This window comes from Chiloscyllium plagiosum, chromosome 13 (assembly GCF_004010195.1).
Source record: "Chiloscyllium plagiosum isolate BGI_BamShark_2017 chromosome 13, ASM401019v2, whole genome shotgun sequence".
NCBI lineage: Eukaryota > Metazoa > Chordata > Chondrichthyes > Orectolobiformes > Hemiscylliidae > Chiloscyllium > Chiloscyllium plagiosum.
Window position 1 is genome coordinate 49040097 of NC_057722.1, and position 12032 is coordinate 49052128.

Genomic DNA, 12032 nt, shown 5'->3' on the forward strand with positions numbered 1-12032 from the left:
CATACCAGACTCAAGATGTTAACTCCATGTTCTCTCTTCATAGATGCTGCCAAACAACTGAGTTTCTTCAATGTTCTCTGTGTTGAGGATGAAAATTCATTTAGTGCACAAGCTGAGGGATGAAAATAATGAACAAATTTTAATGATAAAAATTACTTTGAAGTTTGGTGGGTGGAATAGAACAAAGATTTTAACTGAGAGGCAAGAGGGGTGGTATGAGGTGATATGTGCACAGAGGAGAAAATGCCAGGTATGGTTTGTTGAAAGAGCCACACTACTACTGTAACAACCTTAGAAAAGCAATATAAGATTCAGCTAGGCTTCAGTTGCTGGGGTAGGTATCATCATTCAGCTAGGCTTCAAGTGGTTGAAGCCAAAATATTGAATGGTTTCAAGAAGAAATTAGAAATGATTCTAGGCTTAAAGGGATCAAAGGATATGGGGAGAAAGCAGGAGCTGGGAACTGATGTGGATCATCAGCTATGATTATATTGAATGACAGAGCATGCTCAAAGGGCCAAATGGTTTTCCTACTCCTGTTATCTATATTCCTATGTTTATCCAATAAAATTTTAGTACTTACTTATTTAGTCAGTGTAGTTCAAACCCATAATATTTGATTGTCTGGACAACAACTTACATTGATGATTATAATAAGTGGGTGTGACATTCTGAACATGTTGACATTATGAGTAAACACAAATAAAGAAGAAAAGTCAACGAACACTGCTTGCGCTGAAAAATTGTTAGTAAGAGCAACAGAACTGAGCAGCTTCTGGCTTTCCAATGTACTGCTGCTTTCAATTTTATTTCAGTTGAACTTCGATCTGGCAACTGCAGCCACTGTCAAACAAAGGTGGAAGTTTCTTTTATTTATGCAAATAGGGATCAAATTACATGATTTTTCTGCTATCATTCCCATCTGTGTCTCTGGCTAAAGTCTGAATCTATTCATCAAACATACATAGTGAACGTTTTGAGCTGTATTTTCAGTGATGTTTAAACTAATTCTAAACCTGGATGAAGTTTTTGAAGCCATTTTTTGGGAGGCACTTGCAGGCTTAATGTCTTAATAGTTATGACCATTTATATAATTTCAACTGTGGACTCTGCACTCACATTTCCTGTGATGCAATGTTTTAATTCTCACTGTTGTGAAAACTAAACCTTAATTGAAATTATTGCTACAAGCCATGGGCAAATGGCATAATATTCAAATCAATGAGCTGTGTATTCAGAGTATACTTTGTATTGTTACCTCAGCGATCACAGCGATCATGAAAAGTATACAGATTGGATTTAGGATACAGCTGCCAACACCCACATCCTGCCCACTGTTCATCCTTTTATTGCTTGCAAATGAAAATTGCCTTCATAGCATGAACAAAATAACATAATTTTCACATAGATTGTATGATGTAGTTTATAGTATGATTGCCCATTAAGATCGTGATTGTTTCTACTAGGAAATGCTAAAGTGCAGTAAAAACTCAGAAGGCACTGCAGAACTAGAGGAAGCACTGGAGACAATGATTAGTATAATTAAATCAGTGAATGACTCCATGCATCAAATTGCTATCACTGGGTTTGAGGTAAGAGCACTGGATGATGTGCAATCTATTCTATCTGTACTGCTTGTCTTGGCTTTTATAAGATTTTCCCTTTAAATCTTAACCCTTTCAATGTCTATAGTATTTATTTGTGAAACTGAGAAAGCAGTGTTAGTAAAGGTGCAACGTACTATGAATGCTAGGATCTAGAATAAAATAATAATAATAATGGAAACACCCAGTAGGTCTGGCAGCATTGATTAGAGAGAAACATGAATTGTTCAGTTCAGGACCCTCCACCAGAATTTAGAGTTCTGAAGAAAAGGTCTTCAGGATCCACAGAACACTGTTAGACCAACTGAGTTTGTCCAACGCTCTCTGTTTTAGAATTAATCTCTCCACATTGCCAATGAGGAAAGAAGTCAGTATTCAGCTGTCTCACTAGACGTTGACAAGATGTTGATTTTTACTTTAGGTTAAAGCAGCAAAGTAATGTGGAGGCTTGGTGGTACAATTGAAGCATGCCCATCTGGGGACCAGAAACTCCATATGCAAGTCACATGCCATGACTTGATGGCCATGGACGGTGTGTACTTGTAGCATGGCCAAAACAATTGCTTATTGGTACAACTGAAGGCAGATGGTAAGAGTGGGACAGTGTCCTGGGCAGCCAGCTGGTAAAAGAGAAATTAGAAACCAGAGATGACAATCAAAAATCACAGCCAGTAACTGAAAGTCAACCCACTCCATGTGATATAACTCAGCAATTACAGATCAGTCAGTTTAACATACGTAGTCAGCTAATTTCTGCAATTATTGGGTTAGAATTTTCCATGCTACTATTGTCACATGGAAAAAGGAGATTGATTTGGAAAGTCAGCATGGATTTCTTAATAGAATTTGCTGGAATATTTTGTGAAGATAACAGTGAGGGTTGCTGACGGGATGGTTGATGTGACGTACATGGATTTCCAAAAGATATGTGACACAGCAGACTTGTGAGGCAAGTTATAGTTCATTGATAAGAGACTGAAGCAACATTGATTCTAAATTGGCTCAGGGATAAGAACATAGAACATAGAACAATACAGCACAGAACAGGCCCTTCGGCCCACGATGTTGTGCCAAACTTCTAACCTAGATTAAGTACCCATCCATGTACCTATCCAAATGCCGCTTAAAGGTCGCCAATGATTCCGACTCCACCACTCCCACGGGCAGCGCATTCCATGCCCCCACCACTCTCTGGGTAAAGAACTCACCCCTGACATCTCCCCTATACCTTCCACCCTTCACCTTAAATTTATGTCCCCTTTTATGTTAAGAATTTATGTTAAGAAACAGCAAATAATGTTTTATGAATATTTTGCAGGCTAAAGGTTTGAGGTGGAGTTCCCGCATGTCAGCAATGGGATCCTTGCTTTTTATCATTTATTTACAATTTACGTAAATTATTTAGATGTTGTTGGGTGGGGACATTTTCAAAGTTTGTGAATGACACAATACTTGAGATTGGCTTACTAATAAAGAACATAGAGTTGTGATAAAGGGAATATTTTCAGGATGGAAATCCAGAACTAGTGGAAACCCAGAACCCATGGTGGGCGGCACGGTAGCACAGTGGTTAGCACTGCTGCCTCACAGCGCCAGAGACCCGGGTTCAATTCCTGCCTCAGGCGACTGACTGTGTGGAGTTTGCACGTTCTCCCCGTGCCTGCGTGGTTTCCTCCGGGTGCTCCGGTTTCCTCCCACAGTCCAAAGATGTGCAGGTCAGGTGAATTGGCCATGCTAAATTGCCCGTAGTGTTAGGTAAGCGGTAAATGTAGGGGTATGGGTGGGTTGCGCTTCGGCGGGTCGGTGTGGACTTGTTGGGCCGAAGGGCCTGTTTCCACACTGTAATGTAATCTAAACTAGTGGGGATCAGTCGGTTCACAGCTGTAATACCATGAACATTCTGGGTTTTCCTACCTAAGGCGAGATATACCGCCATTGAAGGGAAGTCCAGAGAAGGCTAACTAGATTGATTCCGGAAATGTAGGACTTCCTTATGAGGAGAGATTCAATAGGTTGGACATGTACTCATTGGATTTGAGAAGAATAAGAATTGATTTTATTGAAATGTATGAGATTCTTAAAGGTGGATGACAAAGTAGATGTGGAGAGGAGAGGGGTTGTTTCTATTTGTGGAAGAATCTAAGACCAGAGGGCATAGTCTATGAGTAGGAATCACCTTTAAGCCAAAGATGAGGAGGAATTTCTTCTCTCAGAGGGTAGTCAGTCTGTGAAATTCTTTACCACAGAGGACTATCAAGGCTGGGTCATTAATTATATTCAAGGCTGAGAACATAGAACATTACAGTGCAGTACAAGCCCTTTGGCCCTCGATGTTGCACCGACCTGAAACCATTCTGAGACCATCTAACATATACCAGTCCATTATCACCCATATGTTTATCCAATGACCATTTAAATGCCCTTAAAGTTGGCGACTATGTTGCAGGCAGGGCATCGCATGCCATTACTCCCTGAGTAAAGAACCTACTCTGACATCTGTCCTATATCTATCACCCCTCAATTTAAAGCTATGATCCCTCGAGCTAGCCACCACCGTCAAGGAAACTGGCTCTCACTGTCCATCCTATCTGATCCTCTGATCATCTTGTATATCTCTATTAAGTTATTTCTTTACCTTCTTCACTCTAATTAAAGCAGCCTCAAATCCCTCAGCCTTTTCTCATAAGACCTTTCCTCCATACCAGGCAACATCCTAGTAAATCTCCTCTATACCCTTTCCAATGCTCCCATATCCTTCCTATAATGTGGCGACCAGAACTGTAGCAATACTCTAAGTGCAGCTACACCAGTAGTTTTGTACAGCTGAACATGACCTCATGGCTCTGAAACGCAACCCCTCTACCAATAAAACCAAACACATTATATGCCTTCTTAACAACCCTATCAACCTGGGTGGCAACTTTCAGGATCTATGCACATGGATACCAAGATCTCTCTGCTCATCCACACTACCAAGAATCTTACCATTAGCCCAGTATTCCTGTTACTCCTTCCAAAGTGATTCACCTCACACTTTTCCGCATTAACCTCTCAGCCCAGCTCTGCAGCTTATCTATGACCCACTGTAGCCTGCAATATCCTTCCGCACTATCCACAACTCCACTGAATTTAATGTCATCCACAAATTTACTAACCCATCATTCTATGCCCTCATCCAGATCATTTATAAAAATGCTAAACAGCAATGGCCCCAAGACAGATCCTTGTGGTACCATTAGTAGCTGAACTCCAGGATGAACATTTCCCATCAACCACTACCTGCTGTCTTCTAACAGCTGGCCAATATCTGATCCAAACCACTAAATCATCCTCAATCCCATGCCTCTGTATTTTCTGCAATAGTGTACCGTGGGGAATTTTATCAAATACTTAACTGAAATCCATATACACCAAATCTACCATTTTACCCCCATCCATCTGTTTGGTCACCTTCTCAAAGAACTCAATAAGGTTTGTAAGATAGAGTTTTAATCAGTAACAGATTCAAGAGTTGTAGGGATAAAGGCAGAAAAGTGGAGGTAAGTCAGATCAGCCATGACCTAATTGAAAGGCAGAACAGACTGAAAGGCCCAGCTCTGCTCCTACATCTTATGGTTTAATGTGCTTGCTGACTGGTAATGGCTACGTCCCATGGATGAATGTATATTGGATATTTAAAAGAATACCTTATATTCTTGTCCTGTGGTGCATTAATTTTGCTTTACCTTTGGAAATTCGTTATTTTCACAGGGAAACCTAAATGACCTTGGGAAGTTATTGATGCAAGGCTCTTTCAATGTCTGGACAGACCACAAAAAGGTTCACAGCAAGGTCAAAGATTTGGCACGATTCAAACCAATGCAAAGGCATCTTTTCCTTTATACAAAATTGCTGCTATTCTGCAAGAAACGAGAGGAAAATGCAGATGGACATGAGAAATCTCCCTCATACAGTTTTAAGCATTCATTGAAGGTACATCAGCAATATAAACAGAAAAATGTGAATGTCGGTAGCTTCTTCCAAATCAGCAGCTCCTGAACCCAATGAAGTGCATTTTAAACAGTGTCACTTTTAATGGAAGTATTTCAGCAATCAGTTTGTGCACAGCAAGCCCCGACAACCACGAAAGAGATAATTATGAGGTATCGTTCTTAATGAAGTTGGTTCAGGGATAAATATTATTCAGGACACGAGAAAGAACTGCTCTGATATTGATCACAACAGTTTTATGGAATCGTTTATATTCACCTGAGATAATCGATGGGACCTTTTTGTATATCTTAACCAAAAGACATTGTGATGTTCTGTTATGCTCCTGTTAGAGACTTTTAACAAGAAAGAATCCAAACCACTCCATACTTAACTGACAGAACTACAGCACAAGATTTACACTTTATACAGGAACAAACCTATTGTAAATCATAATATAATTACTCAAAGCAAGTGTTTGTAACTTATTTTGATATTTTATAACTACTTAAGCCATGAACTTAATTGTGCTTTTTACTCCAACTCCCAATAATTCCCTTATACATTACTGCAATCTTGACAGTTCAATCGAATCTGTTGGGATCCACCAAAAAATATGCCATAGCCCTCCAGAATTCACTTTAATTCTGTTTGATATATCAGCTATTTCTCTAAGTGACTGTATTATTGGATTTTGGTTAAATAATCCTACTGTGATGCCTCAACCCTTTGTTCTGGTTGCTGGCAGAACTTTGTTCTCATTGCCTTCTAAGCTCATTCTGCTCAGTGTTTTTGGACATAAATCTCTGTGAGGTCCACTGTGGATTTATTTTTCTAGCTACAAATTAAGCAAATCCAAATGTTTTTTCCTCATGCATCCAAACTGAGATGGAGCCCCACATATCTTCCAAATGGTAAATGTAACAGGTAAGAATCTTAAGGGCAGGCCTGACTAACAAGCAATTCCTACTGCTAGCTGTCTCCATTCAGTGGGATGCAATCTTTGTCAAATCAAGCTGCAACTGCCATCTGTGAGTAAACACCCTTCAGTTCTACCATAAACCTAACAATAGCTCATCCATTATTCAAGTGTTTACATCTCTTCATCTGACTTGTTAAGACAAGTATAGGGATGGCTTTAATCGTAATATGTTTGAATTGTATTTATTTCAGGGCTAATGCCAGTTTTTATATTTGACACTTCAATTTCTAAGTCCCAAAACCTATGTTGTAAAACATATGTACTATGAACCATTTTTTGACAGCATTTCTTATGATTTAGCAATGAAGCAATGGGGGTGTTGGCTGGTGAAGAAAGTTTCATGCACATGTAGATGTGGTGGTTAAAATGTGTGGTGCTTGAAAAGCACAGCCAGTCAGGCAGCATCTGAGGAGCAGGAGAGACGCGCTTTGAGCATTAGCTCTTCATCAGGATGAAGAGCTTACATTCAAAACATCAACACTCCTCCTCGGCTGCTACCTTACCAGCTGTGCTTTTCCAGCACCACACTTTTTGACTCTAATCTCCAGCATCTGCAGTCCTCACTTACTCCTGGTATGGTGGTCAGCCTGGTGGGGGAAAGGCAGGTATATGTGGGGTCAGACTGGCAAAAGGTTTAAATTTATAGATAGAGCAGATAGATTGGTGGCAGGGGACAGGGTGGGGGAGATTTTAAGAAGGGGAAGGGTGTCAGGTTATAGATATTTTCAGATCAAGCAGATCTGGTCCAGGGATCGTTGGGTTGGATTGAGGGTTCTGCCCAAGAGTTCTGTCAGGGGTCAGGGGAAGATGTACTTGGAAAGGTGGGAGGTGGAATCAATAGTGACTTGGAGCTTTAGCTTAATAGTTACCCAGGAGTTATAGTAGGCTTTTAATTCTTTAACCTTTTCCCAGTTAACTCAGTTGGGACACCTGAAGCTTCTTACCTTATAGGCCTTTCAGGGAGGATTCCAAATGCAGACAAATTGACCATTGAAATTTTTGATTTCCTGGAATTTTCATAAAATCTGTTGTGCCAAGGAGTCCATGTGATATCAATGTACAGTTCTAGGATCTGCAATGCTCCAAAGACTATCCAGACACAGGACTGTCTGGGCCATTGTATGGTGTCTGAACTATTTGAACATAGCACTCCCTAAATCAGAAGAGGGAGAATAAGTTGTTCAGTCTTACACTTTTCGTTGTTCCAGCTTTTTTTTTGTGTGGTCTCTTTGACCCTCTTTTGTCATGGATCTAATGAGTGCTCAAGGAGTTCAACCATTTATAGGAAGTTCAGTCTAAATCTCATTTCTGAATTCTCAGGTGAGTTCTATTTCTTCCAGCTAGGAATCCATAATAACTGCTTTCACTGACTATTTGACAGTTGACAGATCTCAGGCTGGACTGAGAAAATCTGAGCATGGAAAACCCTGCCCACCCAACATTATCCTTTCTGACAAAATGCAACCAGATTTTGGCAGAGATGCTGGATGAAAGAGGCAGAGGCTAGAATCTGGTGCGACCTAAACCATTATCTAATTCCTCAGGTCTTCATCTGGACTATCATTCGATTTATAATGGGACAATGCACTGGTCATCTAGGATTGTTGATATTCTTTTTTTTTCAGCTCTGATAAAAATTCCTTCAAAGGTGCAAGTAATTAAGAAGAATCCAAGAAAAGTAGATATTTGCTCCTTTGCATAGGTTTGAATGAAAAACTGTGACAATAATATTGTATGTTTAAACACAATGCAAATTACATCAGACTTTTTTCCAACAATAATCATTAATACTTTACACTATTTCGATATCCTCCTTTTACCCCACATTAATACTGGAGTGCATCAGTGAGTGAGCTGCCAAAATGTGTGCCAGGATAGTCACTTTAGGGTCATGTTTAAAAAGAGAATGTAAAATCTTCTTTAGAGATGGATAATCTCTGCCCCAAGCAAATCATCAAAATAGCTTCACTTTCTGCTGATAACTTTAACAATTATTAAAAATGTAATGCAGAAATATTATTAGAAAAGAATGTAGATTTCTTGAACTACACGCATGAATTTCATCACATTGACCCACTCTAACCAACAATGTGCACACTATGATTTCAGATGAGTGCTGTTGGTATCACAGAAAATGTAAAAGGAGACATTAAGAAGTTTGAAATCTGGTACAATGGCAGAGAGGAAGTGTACATTATTCAGGTAAATCATTTTGAAAACTGCACATTGTAGTTTTATTACTTAAATTATAAAGTTTATAGCTGACTTTGACTCACAAAGGGTATTGTGTGGGTGGGGATTGAAGTAGATGGTAAACTGTTCAGCCCTCCAGAATTGAGGCCCTAGGAGTAATTTAAGCATTTTTCGAATAATACCTCATGGTCTACTACCTATATCTGATGGGAAGCAGTAGCTGGCATATAGTCAAAAGCAGGATCTTGGGAGTCAGGAGACCACTGTTGGGACCCAAGTAGATGAAACCTTATACTCATATACGTGGTTAGGGAAAGATGTGGGGGTAGAGTGGAAGAGGGTGTTGAGGCTAAAAGTGAGGAAATGCACAAGGTTTACTTCTTGGTTCAGAGGATCATTCCTATGTGACATAACACAGCATGAGAAAGCTTTTTAAAAAGTTTATTTTATTACTAATTCCTTTTGCCATACTTGTAGTCTGGTGAAGCAGTCATTAATAGCTTCAACATGCAAGCCTTCGTTGAAATTGCAGTCATATCCCGAAGATATCATTAAATCCTAATTTACTTGTTGTTAGTTTTCAAGAGGGAGCCCATTGCCTTCCAGTGGGCAAGTCTCTAAGATACTCAAAAAGGAATGTTAAAAATTCAATAGAACAATTGGTGAGACAAGTCTCTGCTACCATTTCAACAGCCTATCCCAATTTGATTGGAGATTTCAGATATTAACAATGTAGGCAAATGTGCCGTCAGAGTTGGCACTGGAGTATCAAATGCAGTGTTTCATTGCTATGTAATAGCATTAAACAGGGTGTCTGCATTTTACCAAAAGTGGATCAAAATCTCCCTCGGGTGGGGAGGTCACAGACAATATCCTAACAACAGCCTAGAGGACAAGTTTTGTTTCATTTAAAGAAGAGGCCAATTGCAGAGAAGGCAGCTCAATGTCCAGCATTTACCTCAGAGGGGGTTCCCTTTCTTCACTATGATCTTTGTGATACTTTAAATTATCTTTAACCTATCTTATACTAGCTGTAGAGCCCTGTTTTCTTCAATGGTGGCCATTACATTAGCTGGTGTGGCTGAAGCCCCTGGTTTCATTAGTTGCTAGCTCTCTGACTTCCTCCCAGGTGAGAGGAACAGGTCTCAGCTCCGACCAATTAACACTGTGGCTGCGGGGCAGCTGGCAATGGCAGGAAGATGTTCCTTACAGGCATTTCAATGGGTGGGAAACCCACCATCAGGAAGTAATGCCCATTAGGCCTGATACTTTCTCAGCTGATACTAATTATTACAGCATTTCGTGTTTATAGCTCCAGTCTTGATCTCCAGGGTACTGCCCTTCTAAATGTTTACAAATAACATAGTAGTGCATCCTTTCGTCTTAACCATTTAGTACTATTGTAGCTGGATGCTAAGAACACAATGTTGGCTTATAACATTCAACATTGTTGGGATCTAAAAGCTAAGCCATCTGTCAGCTAATGTGAAGATGTCACTTTATATTAATGAGAGCTCTTTTTCTAAGTTCTTTCCTGGCATGAAGGTGTCATCCTCTGAAAAAAAGGTTGAATTGGTTTTTGCCTGTATCCTTTGGAGGTTAGAAAATTTAGAAATATATAAGGTCATTGAAATAAATATGGTCCTTGGAGGACTTAGTAGGGTGAATGCTTAAAGGATGTTTCCCCTTGTGGGAGAGACTAGATCTGAAGGGCACAGTCTAAGAGTAAGGGGAATTTAAGATGGAGCTGAGGAGAAATATTTTCTTTCAATCATGGTCACGTGAAATTGTCTTCCACAGAGAGCAGTGGAAGCAGGCTCATTGATATTTTTAAGGGAGATTTAGATAGATTCTTAACTAACAAAGGGGTCTAAAAACATAGAGGATAAATAGGAAAATGGAGTTGAGGCCACAATCAAATAGGGCATGATCTTATCAAATGGTGGAATATGCTTAAAGGACTGAATGTCCTGCTTTTGCTCCTAATTTGTACGTTTGCATGACGTGGATGTTGCTGGCAAAATCATAATTTGTTCCCCATCCCTAATTGTTCTTAATGTGAGTGATGTATGTGGCCATTAGGGGTGACACGGTGGCTCAGTGGTTAGCACTGCTGCCTCACAGCATCAGGGACTTGGGTTCGATTTCCACCTCAGGTGACTGTCTGTGTGGAGTTTGCACATTCTCCCCGTGTCTGCATGGGTTTTCTCTGAGTACTCTGGTTTCCTCCCACAATCCAAAAGATGTGCAAGTCAGATGAATTTGTTGTGCTAAAATTGCCCATAGTGTTAGGTGCATTAGTCAGGAGTAATCATAGGGTAGGGGAATGGGTATGGGTAGGTTACTCTTCAGAGGATCGGTGTGGATTTGTTGGGCCAAAGGGCCTGTTTCTATACTGTAGGTAATCTAATCTAAAAGAAAATTAAAAATGACTATTAAAGAATCATCCACATTTCTGTGAACCTGAAGTCACATGTGGGCCAGACCAGGTAATAGCAGCAGATTTCTTTCCCTCCAATACTTTACTGTACCAGATGGGTTTTATGACAAGTTCAGGGCCCCATTATGAAAATAACTTCTAACTACATTTAAATTACACCAGCTGCAATTGTGGGAATTGAAATTGTCCCCAGATCATTAGTCTGGGCCTCTGGATTACTAGTCCAGTGACATCACCAACATGCTACCACGTCCACCTTAGCAGTTTCTTAACAGTGATAGTTTCCCCATTACTTTTGATGGAAATTCCTGAAAGTGGTTGGAGTTGGTACAGGCAAGCAGACAGGAAAATGCCTTCTCAAACAATTTCTGCCCCAGCTGCTAGAGTTGCAACATGAAACTAAGTGATTGTAGTGGAAATAATTCCCAACTCTTTTTAAGCCATTTGTTGTCATTTAATTTTTTAATTTTGTATCCAATTTGAAAATGTACACCTAATTACAGGCATCATCTGTAGAACTGAAGAACCTTTGGGTTTCTGAAATCCGGAAAGTACTGACAGGACAACTGCAAGCTTACAGAGGTAAATAAAATGTAAATATATAGCTAGGAATGGTAGGTCTTCTGGCATAATGGAAGTGTCCCTATCTTAGTGCCCCATAGAGGTCTAGGTTCATGTCCATCTGCCCCAAAGGTGTATTATCGACAAAAGAAAACTGGAGATGCTGGAATCCAAAGTAAATAGGCAGGAGGCTGAAGAACACAGCAAACCAGGCAGCATCAGGAGGTGCAATGGGACTCATTGACCAACTAGGTCATACCCTCAACTGTTTTCACCTATCCCC

At 40.0% G+C, this 12032-nt stretch overlaps 1 protein-coding gene across 7 annotated transcripts in view; it reads left to right on the forward strand.

Moving 5' to 3' along the window:
- The window catches only part of mcf2l2 (MCF.2 cell line derived transforming sequence-like 2), a 396698-nt gene that overhangs the window by 296059 nt on the left and 88607 nt on the right, over positions 1-12032 (forward strand). For all 7 annotated transcript variants that reach the window (XM_043702332.1, XM_043702335.1, XM_043702330.1 and 4 more), the window contains exons 21-24: positions 1467-1592; positions 5355-5576; positions 8665-8757; positions 11692-11770. In XM_043702332.1, coding sequence (XP_043558267.1) covers positions 1467-1592; positions 5355-5576; positions 8665-8757; positions 11692-11770 — 520 coding nt within the window. The remainder of the gene's footprint in view (positions 1-1466; positions 1593-5354; positions 5577-8664; positions 8758-11691; positions 11771-12032) is intronic.